This window comes from Schistocerca serialis, chromosome 3, assembly GCF_023864345.2.
Source record: "Schistocerca serialis cubense isolate TAMUIC-IGC-003099 chromosome 3, iqSchSeri2.2, whole genome shotgun sequence".
Lineage (NCBI taxonomy): Eukaryota > Metazoa > Arthropoda > Insecta > Orthoptera > Acrididae > Schistocerca > Schistocerca serialis.
Genome location: NC_064640.1, coordinates 313188741 through 313209799, shown reverse-complemented (window position 1 = coordinate 313209799; position 21059 = coordinate 313188741). Strand labels below are relative to the sequence as shown.

The following is a 21059-nucleotide window of genomic DNA, read 5'->3' as shown; positions in this document are numbered from 1 at the left end:
TAATATTTATAGCAGAAATTAACATCTTGAGCAACATGTTGTTATTTCCTGTTTCAGTGGTAATTCCACAATTTTACAAAAAGCTGGCATGACTTCTCCTTTCTTGTTTCTTCTGTAGCTTCACCCATTCCACAGAAACTTGTTATAATAATAATAATAATAATAATAATAATGATAATAGTAATAATCTTGTGTGTATCAGTATTGTCCTAAGAAAGCAAACCAGAAGTAAAAAGTGTCCATTAATAATGGTTAAGATACACAGCAACCTGTCTTCAATCTAAATTTAATGACAGACTATTTATATACTATATTACTGTGAACAAAGGAAGTGATCTCATTACAATGAAAGTAAAGACAGCATTTTCCCCAGTTTACCTGGTTGAATGCAACTTTGCTTGTTCTTGAGTGTAAAATTCAAAATGTAGATGGGTACAGTGAAATCATTTGAGACACATTTTCAAACATTCTCTCATTTGCATTATGAGTCAGCAATAAGTACACACAATGTAATAATTTCAGTATTTTGTCTAAAGGCCAATAGATTGTGTATAAACTTGTGCAGCCTGATGCAGCATCAGCAAAGACATCTGCCACAGTACTTTTACATGCATGAGGAACTGAAAGAAAGAAAGAAAGAAAGAAAGAAAGAAAGAAAGAAAGAGAGAGAGAGAGAGGGAGAGGGGGGGGGCTGCTGTGTTGGATGCAGTGTGCTCTTGTGATGTGTCATATGACTAGAATGTCACTGGACCTTGTACTGGCTGTCAGAGTAACTGTACAGCACTGAATCAGCAAGAAGTGCAATACCAGTGCATCCGACTGCAAATGCCCACCACATGGGACGCTTGGTTTCTGTGATTATGTAAGTGTGGGGTTTTTCGTCAGGTCAAAATAATTTAGGAAACCTCCAAAGACAACAGGTTCTCCTAAGTCACTCTCACCCTCTGCTTCAAATTGGCTGAGCTCAGTCCTACTGAACGCATCAGGGGCACAATAAAGACATGTACGCACAATTGTAATAGCTTTGACTAATCACCATGAACCATGTGTGGGTGATGAGCAGTCATCAATCAAGATGCTGCCCCCTCCCCTCCTCCCCCCCCCCCCAATGATTCATGTCTCTCTTCGCATCATGCCACTTCGTGTTGCCTATGTCATTGGGTGGAAAGTGGTGCTACATTCTACTAGGTATTTTTCTGTATTGCTCATGAGTGTCCAACAGTTAGTGATACAATGAAAAAACTTATCGGAAGGTGCACAGGTATTCCAACAATGATCCTTTAGCTTATATCAGTAAACCCCCAATTCTTTAAAGAAACTATCTTTCGTGTACGAAACAGCTTCAAACATCTGATTACTTTACAATTGAGTTAATGTGTTAAATATTTGACATTAAGCATGTAAGCAAGAAAAAGTTTAGAAGTGGTTTGAAATTATCTTTAAACTTTTTTGAAGTCACTAAGTGCTCTAATTATGAAACATTGAAAGTATATAAACGTGGTGACCTGGGCTCCATTTTAAGCAAAAGAAAGCTCTTCACAGATCTCAACCTTTGTGTGTGTGTGGGGGGGGGGGGGGGGGGGGGGGGAGCTGTATGTGAGAAAACGTTTCATAAAGGTCTTAAATATAAGCAAAAATTGGAAGTTGCTAAGTGTTCTCATTCTCAAATACTGGATGAATAAATTCTTGGTATTTGCACTCAGTTACACTGCTTCAAGACAAACACACTTTTTCTACCTCTAGTATTTGTTTTATTGTGAAGTTTTTAACATAGGATTAGATCACTTAATGATTAGATGAGAAAATTTAAATTCAGTCAACAACTACAAGAAATATTGAAAATCAACTGGATATGCAACCAAATGCTAATACCAGGTTCCAGCATAGTCACTTTGTAGTATAGTTTATGGTGTTGACATGTTTGTTGCTCTGAATGAATCCTAGGTGAAATGTATGCAGAGGCATGAGAGAGAGAGAATGCCACTCACAGAAAAAGGAAGCACTAAGCACTTCGAAACCTGAAGTATGAAGTTCAACAGATTGTTTAGTTGATTATCTATTGCTTTATGCACATGCTATAAGATTACTGTCTTGTCACATTATCATCATATGTTTGTCTCAGTTTACTTTACAGTGCTCAACTGCAAGTTTTGGAAAGCCAACAAATGATTTCTATTGTATACATATTAATTATTGTTTTACAGTAACTTGTTCCACTTAGCTCTTTTGCATACATTCTTCCCACAACTTCTGCAGTGACATTCTTTCTTTCATTTTGCAGGGGAGGCACATCAGGCTTGTAACTATGACCACAAACTTTATTCTGTGATACAACCACAAGACGTTACTCAATTAGATTTGAGGACAAATTCATAATTAAAGCCAAGAATTGTTGCACTCCAATACCAAATGCATTTGAATCAAAATACTTTAAATATTATTTTAAAATTGCATTCTCCATCATGTCAGCACTCTTCTCAAGAACTAACTACTCTAGAGCAAAAGTACAAGAAGCCTCATGCAAAATTTTGCCCCATTCGCCTTTCACTACATGCTGACCACAATCTGTTCTGTCACCTGACAGCATTTAAGACACTTATTTCAGATTTTCTAGACTGAATACATCAGCAGCCTAATTCATAAACTCTGTTGTAACTTATGAGATTTTCACAATTAAAACATAGATTTAAAGACTGACTGAATACAATGCTTGCCAGATTTTACTACCATCTATGCAGAAATAAGGGCTTGAATGAGTTTGTAAATGTTTAACAGTAGATATCAGCTTATATATACACTGCATTATTTTTATTTATTTAACAATAGAAGCTATATGGTATAACCCTTTACCCTGTAATCCATACACAAAAAGATGAGAATACTGAAGTGGTATCTCATGTCACTTTTGACTTAAAAACTGAATACAATGAATGCATGAAACCTCCCCTGAAACACATGAGGAGCATTTATGAGGAAGTACCAGCACTCTGAAATGAATCTTGGCTTTACTGCTTTCTCAGACCCCTCTTTAAGAAAAGTGACAGGAGAGATGTCAATAACTACTGATCTGTTTCACTGCTGATATCATTTTCCAAAATTTTTGAGATGGTGATGTATTCTAGAATAGTATCTCACCTGAGCATCAATAGTATCCTCAGCAAATCACTGTTTGAATCACAAGAGTTGCTCTACTGAGAATGCCATTTCCATGTTCACTCACCAAATTTTATAAGCATTAAATAATAAAATAATGATGGCTGGTATTTTTTTGTCACCTATCTAAGGCATTCAACTGTGTTCATTAAAGATCCTCCTACATAAACTAAAGTTTTATGAGACTGATGGTATAGCCGGCCAATGGATGTCTAACCAAAAGAATGCAGAAAGTAGTCTGCGGAGAAGTCACATATGGGATTCCACAAGGCTTAATTTTAGGCCCACTAATGTTCCTCATATTTGTAAATTATCTTCCACCTAATATAGAAAAAGCAGAATTAGTTCTTTTTGCAGATGACACTAATATTGCAATCAATCCAAGCAAAAATACAGAAACAGAAGAAATGGTAAAGAATGATCTTAAAAGTGTAGACTAGTTTTCTGCAAATGGTCTTATTCTCAATTTTAAAAAGTCACAACCTATTCGGTTCTGTACAGCCTGGGGTACTATACCAATGGTAAGTGTAACTACATTAGAAACTTCAAAACTCTTAGGGGTCCATATTGATGAGAATTTAAACTGGAAGAAGCACATTTTGGAACTCCTTAAACAACTTAGTTCATTTGCTCTTAGAATCATTGCAAATGTTGGGAAGAGAGAAATCAGCTGTTTGACATATTTTGCACATTTTCATTCAATAACAACATATGGAATAATGTTCTGGGTTAACTTGTCTTACAGAAAGAAAGTTCTGTTGCTCAAAATGTGTTTTAAGAATAATATGTGGTGCTTACCCACACTCGTCCTGTAGACATCTGTTTAAGGAGTTGAGCATTCTGGCTGCTGCATCATGGTGTATTTATTCCCTCATGGATTTTTTTTTTTTTTTAAGAATCCATAGCAATTCAAAAGGAAACAACAATGTTCATAATTAAAATACCGGAAGGGACATTTACATTCATTACTTTATTCCACATTAAGATTGCTTTTAGCACAAAAAGTGGTGCACAATGCTGCAATTAAAATTTGAAAAAGTTTCTCCTTGGTGGATGAGAGGAGGGTGGGGCAGTGTCAATTTACAACTGTTCAGCATGTAGCCATATTTACAAATTAATTTATGATGTGAATGTAAAATAACTTGTTTTACATCATTACCATTTATCATGCACATGATAAATGGAACATTTAACTAACTCACTTACACACTGAGCAGAGGTGCAGCTGTTGGGCACATAATAATCAGTGAGTACAATCAGACAATACAACAGATTGACTGAGCACTCACTGAAGCTATCCTGTCTCAAATCACGTTATGCTATTTCATGACATATCTGGGGAGATTTCTATCTTTTCTTAAACACACCAATCTAGAGAGACTGCAGTCTCTGATGTTATACCGAATGTATAAAACACAGGACAGGCAAGTACTATGTATAATATGAAACTGGAACCATTATTGTAAATACCATGAGTATTTTCTCGAACAAATGGTCTCTGAAGGAAGAAGATCAGAGTTTAAAATCTGCCAAACTATAAAATTATGGTGAGACAGAATGTTCTGCCATTACTTACCTTCATGTGGCAAATTTCTGGTACTGTTCAGAAACACCTTTAAAAATGATAAAATTATTCCTAACTTTCAGAACTGTTAGTTCCTTCCTTGGGGGGAAAATGAGGATAGTGTGCAAAGTTAACAGGCATTTATAACCATGTGGAACAACGAAACATTTAATTACATCATTGCAGAAACACACACTTTACAGTGATATATGAATTTTTAGTTACTTCTTCCACATAATTTTAACTTATGGTAAATTCACTCCTTCAAAAACAAAACAATACACAATGAATAACCTACTGTCAATCCTTTGACAATCTGTGGTGCAATAATATACACAAAAAGACCAGTTTAATTATGATGAAGCAGACAAATAATACTCTTGTAGTTGTTTTCAAGGAACTTCTCATTGAAACATTCCACTTTCACCTGTAAGTGATACAACCAAATTTCACAATTTGTGGCACATACATAAAGATTCCTTGTAAAACAAAACATCATCAAAAACTTCAAATATGCTTGTTTAGATGCAATGGTAATACTTCTATTTTACTAAGAATGATACACAGTCAATAATAAACAATTTAATTTCAGTCCTTGTGCAAAAAATGGAACTGTGATATAGTGGCAAGGAAGAGCAATAATAATACTAATAATATAATAATAATATTAATAATAATAATAATAATAATAATAAAAAGTCTCAACAAATTTACAGAATATTTAAACAATAAATTACAGCTGCTATGTGCACATCACAGGAACTTATGAACACTGAGTGTACGTGGTAACCATATTGCCAATGCGCTGCGTCACTGTCCTACAGCGACCACCAGAAAACTCTGAATGGCTCCTATGGGAGTGTTGTTGATTGTGACCATAGTGAGTTCCAAAGAATGAGCTCCCTACTTTGTGGTCAAATCCAGTATGACTGAAGAAAGGGGTGTCATCCTGCAACAAAGCATAAAGTTATTGTTTTCTAGATGATTACAATGTTTAAAGTTTTAAATTATGTATATTAAACTAAAGAACTACATTCAAATAAGATGACTGATCTGAAATCAATCACTGAAGATATCTAACCCTAGCTGTTAAATACAATACCTAATAAAATCATTTCTCACTGTTTTCCATTTCAAATGATTTGAAATCCACTAAATTTTTTACTATGCATTCACCTTCTTCATACCTTAATACCCACAGTAAATATTCTCATCATTCAAATTTTCTTTTGTATTTTCCTCTCTTCTTTTCATATCTGTTACCATAATAATGTGGTATCCTTAAGACAGATTCCATGAAGGTGTGTGTATACCTGGTAAGCTTTCCCTACAGCCATTATATACACATTTTGCAATTGTGACTGTCATCTTAGTTTCTCAGTTTTCCATACAGGAATAATTCAAATACTAACAGCTTGCTTGTTCTTAGTTTCCTAATGTTAATGTTTTATTTTGTACTCTTGTTATGTTTCACTGACATACATTACAAGTTTCTGCTTCAATCCTGCCTGACTTAGAAATGCAGAGATTTCAAAACCTGAAGAAAACAATTTCTTCTTTGCTGTTCCATTTTTATAACAAGTATGTCAAAATTATATTAATGTCAGCAGCTAGGAACTAATTAAATTTGTTGAGGAGTTGAATGGGTTTGGGATTGGCCATGTGCCAAAAGTAGTTTATTCAGACACTATATACTGAAAGGTTCAGTACAATTCATTACAATTACTATTTGCTACAGAACTTAATATGGTGGAGAGTGGTCATTGTACATAATTATGGTGCGAACAACTTATAAGCATATGATATGTATGCTGAAATTTTAGACGAAATTAATAATGTTTTTAAATTGTTGTTCTTCCTCTTGCAAAAGCCACAATGCATTTCTGTTTGCCGTCTTTTTTTTATACAAAATAAACAGTATTTCAATATTGTGTACAGTTTTATTTGTCTGATAGGGAGAATTTGTGAATGTTGTGTGAAAAAAATAAGTTTTATGCAACAAAGAGCTTCATAAAAGCCAGGATATGACCTCGAGCCTTGTCTACAACTTCCGAGAATGATACTTTCACCATTAACCCATTACACTTAATTAGCAACTTGTTACAGTCATTATATCCCATATTACAGGAAACTTAATGCATCAAATTTTTTTCCAAAATCTGCAAATTGTTAAAAGCTAAAAGTCAAAGCAGCTGTCTTGCTTCATCTCCAATGATGAACGTCTGGACAAAATTTTGTCCGAACAGTGTCCACAAAAATGCATCACCTGAATAATAAATACATTGTCCTGTCTAGTTTGACCATATTTTTAAGAAATAGCCTTCTATTAAAATGCCATTACCAAAAAATGCAACATCAATATGTCAGTAAAGACACTGTTTAAACACATTAGCAGGACCTATGACAGAACATGAAGAGAGGAAGCTTATCTGCATCCATCAGGGAAGTCTTTCAGTGTATGCATTATACAAGAAACTGAAGGAGTTTAGAAGAAAAGTTCAGGGCTTTTTCTGTTACAAGAATGGGGAGATTTGAGAAGAGTTTGATATTATATAGCTTGTTGTGCACAAAGTATCATTCCAACAGAAAAGCAACAAAATATGAAGTTTCTGCAACAGAAAACAACTGTGTTACCAGTTTATTAGTGTGCACAAAATATACAGTACTGGTAACCATTTATTGAGATGAATGCAATTCAAACATGGAGAACAATGCATGCATACCTGATACACATATTTCGCCAGGAAACTGTGACAGAAGTTGTCACAGGAAAAAAACTATCAGCAAAATCCAGGACTATGAAGCTGTTTACTACACATATCAGAACCTTCTATACGGATTATGATATTCAATGCTTTGAGGTATGACAACACAATGAGGGAGGTAGATCAGTAACTCTAGACTGCACATTTCTGAAGATACAGCATGATGATGATGCATACAAACAGAAAGTAAAAAATAAAATCATGTTTATTGTCAGGTCTACAACTTTTGACAAAAAGATAAATTCTATGGAAATATCTAAAATAGTACAACAGATACATTTTGCTAACTGGTCAACGCAATAAAAATAAGATGAGCAAGCCACTCCACAGTTTCTTTTTGACAGATTTTACTACACTTGTCTTGTCAGCAGCTGAAACAGAAGGCAAGCCCTCACTTAAATTTGCTTCTCCCCTCACATCAAAATATAAATCGCACTATGGCTCACAGTTATTTGCGTGGCACAAGTATCACAGACTGGGGAATGTCCTCCTTCCAGAGTAGGAAGCCAGCACGAGTGTATAAACAGGGGCTGTAAAAGTCATTTACATCAGATTGCATAATTTGTTAATAAGTTCACAGACTGAGTTCTAGAATAACGTAACACCTCATGTCATGATAGTCACCCACAGCTTAAAAGTTTAACCCTCGTTGGGTAAGTCTGAGCTCTACACAGTGCACGTGAGAGCTGGTCCATATATACTACGGTACATGATGTGTACAGAATAAACAAGTAGAGATTCAACCTCAAGGCCCTACTTGCACACGTTTGTCCTTGTGAACATTCTGCCTCCCCCACCCCCTATCCAGTAACTGAAGATTGTACACAATTCAAATGCAGAAATCATGTAAATATAATTGTGGAAAACAGGTACTGTAATGTAAATAATGTCTCAAAGAGTGTACATAATACACTGATGAGCCAAAACATTACAACTGCTCATCATGAGGTTGTATGCCACCTGGTGGTGATGCGTGTGCATGACTCGGTAAGGGGAGTATATAGGCGGAGCAGACACAAATGGAGAAACATTCTACTGACAATTCGGGTTACAAATGGGAAAATCAATTACATAAGTGATTCTGACACATTGCTTTGGCCAAGCACCTGAGAATTACACTCCTGGAAATGGAAAAAAGAACACATTGACACCGGTGTGTCAGACCCACCATACTTGCTCCGGACACTGCGAGAGGGCTGTACAAGCAATGATCACACGCACGGCACAGCGGACACACCAGGAACCGCGGTGTTGGCCGTCGAATGGCGCTAGCTGCGCAGCATTTGTGCACCACCGCCGTCAGTGTCAGCCAGTTTGCCGTGGCATACGGAGCTCCATCGCAGTCTTTAACACTGGTAGCATGCCGCGACAGCGTGGACGTGAACCGTATGTGCAATTGACGGACTTTGAGCGAGGGCGTATAGTGGGCATGCGGGAGGCCGGGTGGACGTACTGCAGAATTGCTCAACACGTGGGGCGTGAGGTCTCCACAGTACATCGATGTTGTCGCCAGTGGTCGGCGGAAGGTGCACGTGCCCATCGACCTGGGACCGGACCACAGCGACGCACGGATGCACGCCAAGACCGTAGGATCCTACGCAGTGCCGTAGGGGACCGCACCGCCACTTCCCAGCAAATTAGGGACACTGTTGCTCCTGGGGTATCGGCGAGGACCATTCGCAACCGTCTCCATGAAGCTGGGCTACGGTCCCGCACACCATTAGGCCGTCTTCCGCTCACGCCCCAACATCGTGCAGCCCGCCTCCAGTGGTGTCGCGACAGGCGTGAATGGAGGGACGAATGGAGACGTGTCGTCTTCAGCGATGAGAGTCGCTTCTGCCTTGGTGCCAATGATGGTCGTATGCGTGTTTGGCGCCGTGCAGGTGAGCGCCACAATCAGGACTGCATACGACCGAGGCACACAGGGCCAACACCCGGCATCATGGTGTGGGGAGCGATCTCCTACACTGGCCGTACACCACTGGTTATCGTCGAGGGGACACTGAATAGTGCACGGTACATCCAAACCGTCATCGAACCCATCGTTCTACCATTCCTAGACCGGCAAGGGAACTTGCTGTTCCAACAGGACAATGCACGTCCGCATGTATCCCGTGCCACCCTTACCCTGGCCAGTAAGATCTCCGGATCTGTCCCCCATTGAGCATGTTTGGGACTGGATGAAGCGTCGTCTCACGCGGTCTGCACGTCCAGCACGAACGCTGGTCCAACTGAGGCGCCAGGTGGAAATGGCATGGCAAGCCGTTCCACAGGACTACATCCAGCATCTCTACGATCGTCTCCATGGGAGAATAGCAGCCTGCATTGCTGCGAAAGGTGGATATACACTGTACCCCCGACATTGTGCATGCTCTGCTGTCTGTGTCTATGTGCCTGTGGTTCTGTCAATGTGATCATGTGATGTATCTGACCCCAGGAATGTGTCAATAAAGTTTCCCCTTCCTGGGACAATGAATTCACGGTGTTCTTATTTCAATTTCCAGGAGTGTAGTATCTCAGAAATGGCAAAGCTAGTTTGCTGTTCAAACACTGCTGTTGTCAGTATCTATGGTAAGTGGTGGAAAGACGGTGAAACCATAAGTAAGTGACAAGGTGTTGGATGTCCACACTTCCTCACAGAATGCCTGCTCTGTGGCAGATCTGACAACAGAATACAACGGCATGTTTTGGAGAACACCATAGGCATATATTGTTGAACTTGAGGCTTTACAGCTGACAACCCCTGTGTGTTCCCATCGTTGCACAGCAGAATAGTAAGTAAAGGAATAAAATTTAGTTACAAAACAACGGAGATGTTGCTAAGTGGGGCATGTCTACTGGCTACACAATGGTGTCTTAACTAAATGTCAACAAAGTTGTCCAAAGTACAAATAAGCTAGGCACACCAAGACAAGAAGAACAGATTTAGCACTTCAGCAACAGTGCAGAATAGACAGCATGTGTTCCTGTAATGAGGCTAAAGAACACCTTTCAGGATGCAAACTTTGCATAATGGAATGCTCTGAAACCCTGAAGTTAAACAGCAGAGCAACCGAGAGCACTGATAGGCTAAGAAAACAAGAGCACATCTGGTCATCAGTGTGGAGTAGATCACATTATCACCTGCTATAAAACCTCTGCTCTGTTCACAACCCTTCCCCCACTATTCCCCACAAGCTTGTTCTCTGAGTTAGGCCATTCCAACAGTCCATCTGTATTACAGATACTGATGGAAGACCCACTCTATTAAGTAACAAGATTCTCTGGCAAACTTAACAGGTGTCTACAAGCTGCTGCCTACTTTGAGTCCACTGCTGCACTTCTGATCTGCAAACCAGATTCCTGCTGGTCACAATGGTGTGTGACTGAGAATGGAGTCAGGTTGATCTTCTGTGGATGAAGAACCATTCTGCCATCTGCAATCTGTTCAACTTAAGTGCTGGGCCACCTATGTTACCACTACTCTGTCAGTAGCTGTACCACCTTACTGGCTGGGTGTCGAGGCTGCCATTTGGGCTGTCCTTTGTGTTGCTGCTGGGTCTTCCCCCTGCATACTGTCTCTCTCAACAACCAGCAGCAGGGGCAACCAGATTACTAGGGTCGATCCTCAGTGCAGCTTCACTCACTCATCAGGAGTGGTGAGGCTCTTACGGAAGTCCACAACCATTCCAGGTTGCGAGGACACACAGCCACTCCATCATCCTGTGACGGGGCCGCAGCACTTACCACAGGCAATGGAGGACCCATGTTCAGCAAGTTCCTCGTGCTTCAAGCAACGCAGACTCAGCACAGTCACTGCTAGGCAATGCTGGGAAGGAGATGGAGTGGCTGGAAAACTCTCACCAATAAATGATTGTTAATTGAATGATGTTTAATGATTTTTCATTAGCATCCTGGCACTTGACAAGACCACTTGTCCACACTCTCTGTCAACCTCCTGATAACAATGCGATCCTGGCTCAGGTCATGACACTGATGTCAGCAGTGGTTCTGGCATACTAAATTCGAATCAGAAAGTGGTTCTAACATGCCACGTGGTGTCAGGAGAACTTGCTGTCCTACACATTGAATTGCCTGAGGCACTGACATTGGCTGTCACCACCGTCAATGAGTCACATCTGTACATTAACAGCCGCCAGCATTTGTCATCACATGGTTTTGAGTGACCAAATTTTTGTTGACCTGTTTTCTGTTTCTTTTGTTTTGGGACCATGTTGATTCAGAAGGATCTGCATAGTAATTTGAAATTGACATTGTATAGGCCACAACAGCCTGAAAACCTATCACAGTCCAGGCGTACCTGTAGGGAAGAACATTTACGCCAGACTAGGTGCCAGTTTTGTAATTTATCATGGCACGAGCTACTGTATATTATGACCATGTCAGTAACATGTGAAACTTTTAGACAATTTGGTCATGAAGCATGGCAGTGCAATGAATCTTGCTGAGCTAAGGAACTTAGGAAAGATTAGTATAGTTATTTTTGCTTATTGATGTGTCAGTATAAAGGGATCCCATGTGTTGTGAGGTGTAGTTTAAAATGGATGTTACACAATGATCAAACACATTCAGTAACTTTGAATGAAACCATTGAAGTTTTGAAAAATCAGGTAGTCACTTTACCAGAGATAAAACAGAACACAGCCATGCTAATGAAGAAATGCAATGGAATTAGAAACATTACATGCAGCAACTGGGCTGATGCAAGCACATGGAGGAGATAACAACAATGTAGTTAGCATCCCTATTCCATCTATTGATTCAATGGTAGCTAGTCTCATTACACTTTTTGTGGGAAAACATATGAGGGTGCGTCAGATTTTCTGGATGATGTCAAGGAAGCAGCTTGCTTAGGGAACTGGTCCGTTGCAACATGTATATCTATGGCTAAGTTACGGTTAGCAGGTGATGCTAAAATGTATGTCACATGCTATGGAACTATTGGTGAGGTCTGAAGGACTAACCCAATGCTATTGTAAGCAAAATATTGCTTGGATTTTTCCGTTCACAGAAAAGCTCATGGATTTAATGCAGAAACATAATGAATCAGTAAGAGCATTCTCTGATATGATCCTTAAGCTGAACTCACAGACTTACACAATTATGCAAAATGCAGAGGTGGGGAGCAGAGAATAGGGCCTTTGATGTATTTGTGAGAGGTATTTCAGCAGATATGTCATGAAGGGTAGGAATGGAGAATTCTAGTGATTTGTTGTTTGCTCTCAGAATTGCCACACAGAGGAAACAGGTTTTGCAACTTGAAAACCGGTGTGACTGAGGTATTTTCTCCCCTGATGTTAAATGCAACACATGTTGACAAAAGGACCACATGAAGAGGCAGTGTCACCAACCACAGTGCTCTGAATCTGGTGAGGATGGGCGTAAGTTGTGTGACTGCAAAAATAGTAAGCAGGAGAAGCACAAGAAGAAGAAGAAGCATTTGTTAAATGCTAACAGGAGTGCCTTGACCATCGGAGGCCATTCCCAATAAAACAGTGCATTGCAAGAATGATTGCAGACTTGCTAAGTTGCTATAGTAGCGAATAAGAGACAAATTCTTGATAGACAAGGTTGCACATGTGTCAGTTGTTAGTCTGGACCTCTTAGGTAGGAAGAGACTTCGTTTCCACAATATAGATTGCACAGAGTGGGTAAAAATGAAGTAATATCATTGGGGACAAAACTATTCACTTTTAGCATTAGTGCTGAAAAGTTTAAGGAGCATTTGGAGGTGGTGCCCCATGTTGGTAAGGGGTACTGTGAAATCCTCAGACTTGATTTTATGAATAAACATTGCACAATAACTGAGCTTTTGTGGCGCACAACTGAGCTTGATGGAACTTTGTTTCTGTTAGGGGAGGAAGCTGCAGTGAAAAAATATTGCAAGGTGCACCTGTCATGAAGGCAGTACCAGCTAAACTGTGCATATGTACACTAAAGGTTAATCTGCATGTTAAAGTACCAGCAGGTACAAGAAAATTGATCTGGTTTAGTGGGGGTACAGACTTATTGAGGGAGCTGTTCTACATAGTAGAACCACTGATCTGCAATGAAGTGTTAGATAAGTCGCATCGTATGGTGTGCAGGAGCATAGTATGTATTTCGGTTATAGATAAAGAATTTATCCTCTTCAATAAAATTCTTCAGGGTATCAGACCGCATCGTCATAATTTTAAATTGCGCCAACGTTTCGGCCAGCGTTGCAGCTAGCCTTCATCAGGGCCTTACGTTAACTGCTAAATGAACACACTTGGATTCCTTAAATAGCTGCACGAGAAAACCGTGTCGTTACTTGATTGGCTGTACTAGGAGGAGGAGGAGGGGTGAAAGGTATGCTTTATTGGTGTTTCCTTTATTATCTGTTATTGGCTGAAATAGCTGTTTTCTATTGGTCTTTATATTAATCCACCCCATTGGAGGAGACGGACGAATAGCGAACAGGTGATGGCTGTGACGTCACACTGTTTCCATGCTGTCCAGAAGCCGGCTGCGGCGTGCCATTGCTTTGTGTGCTCGCGACCACTACTGTGGCTCTCCGCGTGTCCGCATGGGCCGCCACGGCACTGCCGCCGCTCCGTAGCCCTGCTATTGCAGGCAGCCAAGACCTCGGAAGCTTTATAGTTACTATGAGTTTAGACAATTTTGGCACGAACTAGGTGAGTTTTCCAATGGGCCTAATAGTCACCAGTTATGATGCCGACAGATTGGTTGGCAGCTGCAGCCACAAGCATATCGTTAACAATTCTGCACTACGTGAGAAAGTTTAACACTTGCAACACAAAGATATTGAAGGGATGGAAGCTTTATTGTTTAGGTTCACATATTTGTTCTATACAGAGGGTCCATTACTGGTGGCATCAATTACACAGCACAGGACACCAACAGGGAGCGCCGGCCAGGGTGGCTGAGCGGTTGTAGACGCTACAGTCTGGAACTGCGCGACTTCTTTGGTCGCAGGTTCGAATCCTGCCTCGGGCATGGATGTGTGTGATGTCCTTAGGTTAGTTAGGTTTAAGTAGTTCTAAGTTCTAGGGGACTGATGACCTCAGCAGTTAAGTCCCATAGTGCTCAGAGCCGTTTTGAACCAACAGGGAGCTATGCTCCAGCATATATAAGAAACCATACAGGGTCCCAAATCAATTACAACCAGTGATGGGAAATTTACTGATTCATTGACAAGCTGTTGCCTGATGGAATCGTTGAGGATATATAGTCCCTGAAATGTAAATATTGTCATTGTGCCCAAAAAGTCATTGGATGGTACCCAAAAATACAGGTTCTCTTGCGATTATCACTTCTTAAGTGCAGATGCATATCCCATCCCAAGTATCATGGTAACATTCGCTAATCTTGCTCAACATAAATAATTTTCGACTATGGATTTGAAGAGCGACTACAACCAGCTTGTGGTAGTTCTGGAAGACCTGCCAAAGACAGCATTTTTCGCAGGGAAATTATCAGTATCATAGGACACAGCTTGGACTAAAAAAAACACACTAGCTACACTTCAGAAACTCTTAGATGGAGTGCTTCATAGAGTGAAACTTAGAAATGCATGGTGTATCTTTATGACATAATCATATTTGCAAAGGACACGCAAGAACTTGTGAAATCATTGGAAGGAGTCTTTAAATGACTACAAACAGCCAACTTAACACTCAGTGCTGATAAGTGCCATTTAGCTCAAACGGAAGTAAATTATCTAGAACATGTGATCAGCCAGAAAGAGTAAAGGTTGATCCACATTTATTATCAGCAGTACATGATTTTGTACCATACAAACTACAAAACAGTTACAATGTTTTTAGGCCTGTGTAATTACGAGGCGTGTTCAAAAAATTCCAGAACAATCGTATTTTCACGTCAATAGTGTGTTGATGCAGCATGCTGTTGGCATCCCTGCACATGCTTGCATTTAATGTGTACCAGCTGGAAGTTTCATTGTTGCATGTCTGTTAGTTATTGTTCAGTGCTGTATAGAGTAGAAAATTGTGTCACACAGTTTGCATATTTTGAGGTGGCAGAATTAGAGGAGCATTAAATTTTGTGTGAAACTTGAGAAAACCTTTACAGAGACATACCAAATGATGCAAGAAGCCTATGGTGAAGAGCACTTGAGCCATAATCAGCGTTTAAAAATGGCGGGATGGAAGTTAAAGATGATCCTTGTTCAGGACATCATTTGATGTCTACTGAAAATGATCATGTCAGGAACGTCAATGAAATTGTGCATGCCAGTCGAAGGCTGCCTGTCCAAGAGATTGCAGAAGAATGTAACATTTCAGTTGGATCATGTCATGAAATCCTTTCACAGCATCTTGGAATGCAGTGTTGCTGCCAGGTTTGTCCCACGGTTCAGGAGTCAAGACCAGAAAGAACTTTGCCCTGCAATCTGTGAAGAGCTTTTGGATAATGCAAATGAGAACGAGATGTTCCTTAACAGAATCATAATTGGTGATGAGATGCAGGTCTACAATTATGGTATTGAAACCAAGGTCCTATCTTCACAATGCGTCAGGAAATGTTCTCCAAGATTTAAAAAGCTTGTCAGGTCAGGTCAAATGTCAAAGCCATGCTGATAGTTTTCTTTGACTTTGAAGGATTAGTCCATGAACTCATGCCACAGGGAAAAACTGTTAATCAATGGTACTATCAGGACGTGTCGCAATGACTACAAGAAAATGTGAGAAGGAAATGGCTTGAAATGTGGTGAGACAATTCATGGCTCCTGCACCACAATAATGCACTCACACATTCATCCCTGTTACCTGCGTGACTATTGCACAAAAAACGAAATCACTATGTTGTCTAATCCTCCGTACTGTCCAGACCCGGCCCCTGCAGACTTTTTCTTTCTTTCTTTCGTTTCCAAAGTTGAAATCCCCCTTGAAAGGATGAAGATTTGCAATGATGGACGAGATAAAAGAAAAACTGCAGACAGCGCTCCGCACAAACCAGCAAGAGGCGTACAAAGACTGCTTCTGGAAGCAGAAATGGTGTTGGGAATGGTGTATCAATGGTGGAGCAGAGTATTTCAAAGGAGATCATGCAAAATAATTAAAAGGTAGGCATAGATGAACTTTGTCCACAAAGTTCCACAATTTTTTGAACAGACGTCATATTATAGGAAATTTGCACAAATTGCTAAGCCCTTGAACTGTCTACTAAGGAAAGGAGTAAATTTCAAGTGGTCAGTAGAGTGTCAAGCTCCATTAGAAAAACTGAAGCATGCTTTAGGATCCAATCCTGTGCAGGTATTTCTAACTTCGAACCAGAGTTAATCCTTTCTTGTGATACAACAACTGGTTGTGTTCTGAGCCAAATCATGGATAATAAGAAATATCCAATGGCTTATGCATTGAGACAGTTGAATAAAGCAGAGTGCAATTATTCAACAATAGAAAAAGAGATGTTAGCTGTTATTTACGATGTTACCCACTTTCACTGTTATTTGTACGGCCAGACATTTAAGGTAGTGACTGATCATGTTTCTCCTAAGTGGCTATTGGGATTGAAAAAAAACTTCCAGGAAATTAACATGGAGGGCATTGAAACAGTTTCATTATGAGATAGTGCATCCACCTTGGCAAGTGCACATTAACACATATATGCTAGGTAGAAAAATTGGAGTTCTGCAAGCACTAGGCAAAAGCTTGTGGCAGAAAGCAGAAGCAACAGACATACACTGTTGGGCTTTTAGGTCTCGGCCACAGTTTGTGATGCATGACAGTTTACTGTTCAGAAGTACGGACCATGCGTAGCGTGTCCTTCATCATTTGGATGTGAAGTTTTGCAACAGGCTCATGATCGTTTGTTGGCAGGTCATGAAGGACATAGAACGACAAATACACACACAGCGGAAAAATTTTGATGGAGGACCAGAGAGCAAGATGTTGACCAGTATGTGAAAGACTGTGTGCTCTGTGTGCAAAGAGCAGATTTGAGTCACCGACACATACCATTGCAAAGATTACCACAAGCGACACAACCTTCTAAAACATTTGGTTTAGATATCTTTGACCTTTTAATAGAATTGCAGCTAGTAACTAGTCAATTCAAATGATAGAGGATCATTTTCCCTGGTTCATAGCAATTGCAGCAATTTCACACCAGTGAGCAAGTACAGTCATTAATGCAATCCTTAATAATTGGATATTGACATTTGACATTCTTGACACTATAATTATAGATCAGGATACAAATTTTGTGCCACACCTTCTGAACCAGATGTGCCGCCCGCCTGCTTCATAACTGACATATTAGCCCTTTCCATCCACAAGCAAATGGTTGTACTGTACAGGTCCACCGTACGATTTCAAAGAGGATAAGCCATTATGTGAAAGTGAACACAGTAATTGGGATACATATTTGCAATATGTTGTCTAAGCATATAATTCACAAATACACAGTAGTACAGGACCGTCACCATGAAAGGTCGTATACAGTAAAAAGATGCAATCTCCTTTCGAGGTTCTGAAACCTAAAATAGATGCAAATGTGGAGTCAGTGAAGAACTGTGTGAAACAGATCAGATATGTTTTGCAAAAGGTCAAACAATAGAATATAAAGGCACTCTAACATCAAGAGAAGATGGGGCAATGTATAGGGAAATTAAAATGGTATGAAGGTGGTCAGTGGGTTTTTGTAACTAATACACATCAAAAGGAAGAATGAAAAAGTTTTTAACTAAGTACCAGCGTCCATTATTAGGTGAGAGATGATATTTCCAGTGACCGTGAAGATACAGTTTCTTTTGAAAACATTGATCATTTCTGTAAACTGAGTCAAACTATACAATGGAGTGGTAAACACTTTGCCACAGATTCCAATATCACAGGATGTCAAAACTTTAGGAAGGTGAAGAAGCCAGGAATTTAAACTGTTTAGGATTCATGCAGTGTACCACATGCGTTAAGACCACACGTTTAGTTTCCTTTTGTTAACTGTGCACATTTGTTTTTGTTTCAAACAGTGGGATTTGATTTGTTTTCTTCTGTTTTTCCCCCCTTGTTTATGCTGGATAGTTTAATGAGTTCATATTGTGTAGTATTCAGTAGTATTTTGTTATGCACCAAAGCTTTTGGAAGGAGGGAGGGAAAATGATGAGAAATTCCTTTTTCTCAGGTGGTATGCTAGCACAGGTGGCCAGGATTCATCATTCATCATACAGAGATTTTGCTGCTTCTATTATCTCGTACAGTGGATAGAACCAACCTCTTAAATCTGCAGTTATGTTCTCAAGACCCAACATCCTGTTAACCAGTCATAAGTGAATGCTTGGTTTAACTCTGAATATTTGGAAAATGAGTAATGAGGTGCAAGAGTTAGAAGATACCTTTGGGGAACTGCAGAAAGAAGCTAAGGAAAAGGGAATTCTAGCAGAGATGGAGGAGGAATCTAGCGGGTTGCAACCGAGGCAGGTAACTGACTGGCGCCAAGAATATTGATTTGGAAAAAGAGAGGATGGATAAACACAAGTGGGGAAACTTTTAAAGCAGTGTTTGGAACAGCAGATGATGAGGATATTCAAAATTTAAATAACACCCTAGGCCAGGTACAAGTAGTAGCAGGCATTATGAAGAGTTTGGTGGAATGGCATACCAAGCGACTGAGGAATTTGGAACAAGCTGTACTAAATAACACAAGAGTGGTACAGAAACCGACAATGGATTTGATGCAGTACAGCAGAAGCATTAAGCAGATTATAAATGAATCTTAGAAGGGTACAGAACCAACCACAGGAAATAGATGGGCAAATAGTTGTAGCCAGACTTTTACGGATTTTGGCAGATAGTTACAATGAAACAAGATTGGTGACAGAAACATTGCAAGAAGCTGTTTTTCGTGCCATAAATGCACAGCTAAGCACAACAATATTGTAACCACAGCAGTTCTTAGCAGCACTACAAGAAGCACAAAAGGATTTTATAACTGAGTTACAGCATATAGCAGAACCAACTTATGGCAACTTAGCAATATTTTACGTGTCAGTAACTGATGTGAAAACAGATGTAGTGCGACTACACATGTCAATACATTTTCCGGTAACAGGTTTAAACACCCGACATCAAAATTGTATTATCACCATTAAACCGTGAAATGAAACACAGTAAGAAAATGGGTACAAGTACGCACTGTTAAGTACTGATAATTTTGAAGAACAGAGAAACATTTGTGCTGTTGTCCACAGAAGAGTTACAGATCTTCCAGTGGAAGATATTACAGTCAATCTGACCAGAGTAGTCACAAGAGACATGCGCATGTAAAGTACAATTGTTCCTGGGGAAGTCTGAAGCAACAATGTGTCGGAGGTAAGTATTCACCCCTTGTGTGCATTTCCAAGGAGTAAATGCACACCGGATATATTTGTTATACATTTTGGAGATCATAATAAGAAAAGAAAGCCACTGGGTATGTCCGAAACAGAGTTTAAAAAATGGTACAATCTTAATAAATGGAATGGTTTGCAATATAGCTGGAACAATATTTCGCTTACCAGCAACAATTACAGGTACAGCAGTAATCGAGTTGTCAAACTCTTTGCTGTTTTGGCCAGGGAAGAGGGGAGAAATACTGCCAGGCCAAAACAGGATATTTTTAAATGATACCATAAACCTAGATATTCTTCTCTTAGTAGACCAACTACTAGAATCACAGAAAGTGTATTTCTGCAGAAAAGATGTTACAACACGTCCAACAGTACTACAAGAAGCAGCAGAATCAGGTTATAAACTTAAGCATTTCAGCTACTAGTACTTTAACAATTCTGATTGCCATTTGTGTAATTTATGATATGAGAAAGACTATACTACACCCAGAATTATCTGTGCATGAGTTACCTATTGCTTGGTTTAGCAATATAACAGGAAACACAATGGAGTAGTTAGAGCGAATCATACGTCTAAGCACTAGAAAGTAGGATTAAGGAACTGAATAGGAATTAGTACAATATTTTAAGAGGATTAAGATTTGTGATGTTGACTTCAATTTTTATAACAGAAATAGTCCAAGACGGAGGGATTAAAAAGACATGTAGACTAGTACAAAGGCATGAATATACAGGACGAATTTTTTAAGGCTTGGGGAATGTTGCACAGCAGAATAGTTAGTAAGTGCAGGAATAAAATTTTGTTAAGAACCAACCAATATGTTGCCAAGTGAGTTGAGTCTGCTGACTATGCAATGGTGATGAAACCAAATTTCAACACAGGTATGCCCGAAGTAGAAACACAGGGGCAGTCTATTTTATCAGACTTTGCAAGACAGAAGCCAAGAACACACTTCAACACTCCAACAACAGTGCAGAACAGACAGAACAAGTTACCACAATGAGGCTAAAATAAGTAACTTCACTTCAGAGATATCACAAGAACACTTTTCAGGATGCAAACTTCACATATAGGAACACTAAAACCCTGAAGTTGAGCACTAGAGAAGCTGAGAGCACTGACAAGCTCAGAAAATGAGAGCACATTCGGTCATCAGTGTGTGTGTGTGTGTGTGTGTGTGTGTGTGTGTGTGTGTGTGTGTGTTGGGAGGAGGGAGGGGGAGATCACATCATCACCCATTACAAAATC

General features: G+C 39.6%; 1 protein-coding gene across 1 annotated transcript in view; it reads right to left on the bottom strand.

Moving 5' to 3' along the window:
- Window positions 1-4857: 4857 nt before the first annotated feature.
- The window catches only part of LOC126470121 (dnaJ homolog subfamily B member 9-like), a 49070-nt gene continuing 32868 nt past the window's right edge, over window positions 4858-21059 (bottom strand). Inside the window, exon 4 of the mRNA XM_050097725.1 lies at window positions 4858-5666. Within this exon, the coding sequence (XP_049953682.1) occupies window positions 5481-5666 (186 nt within the window). The 3' untranslated portion in view covers window positions 4858-5480. The remainder of the gene's footprint in view (window positions 5667-21059) is intronic.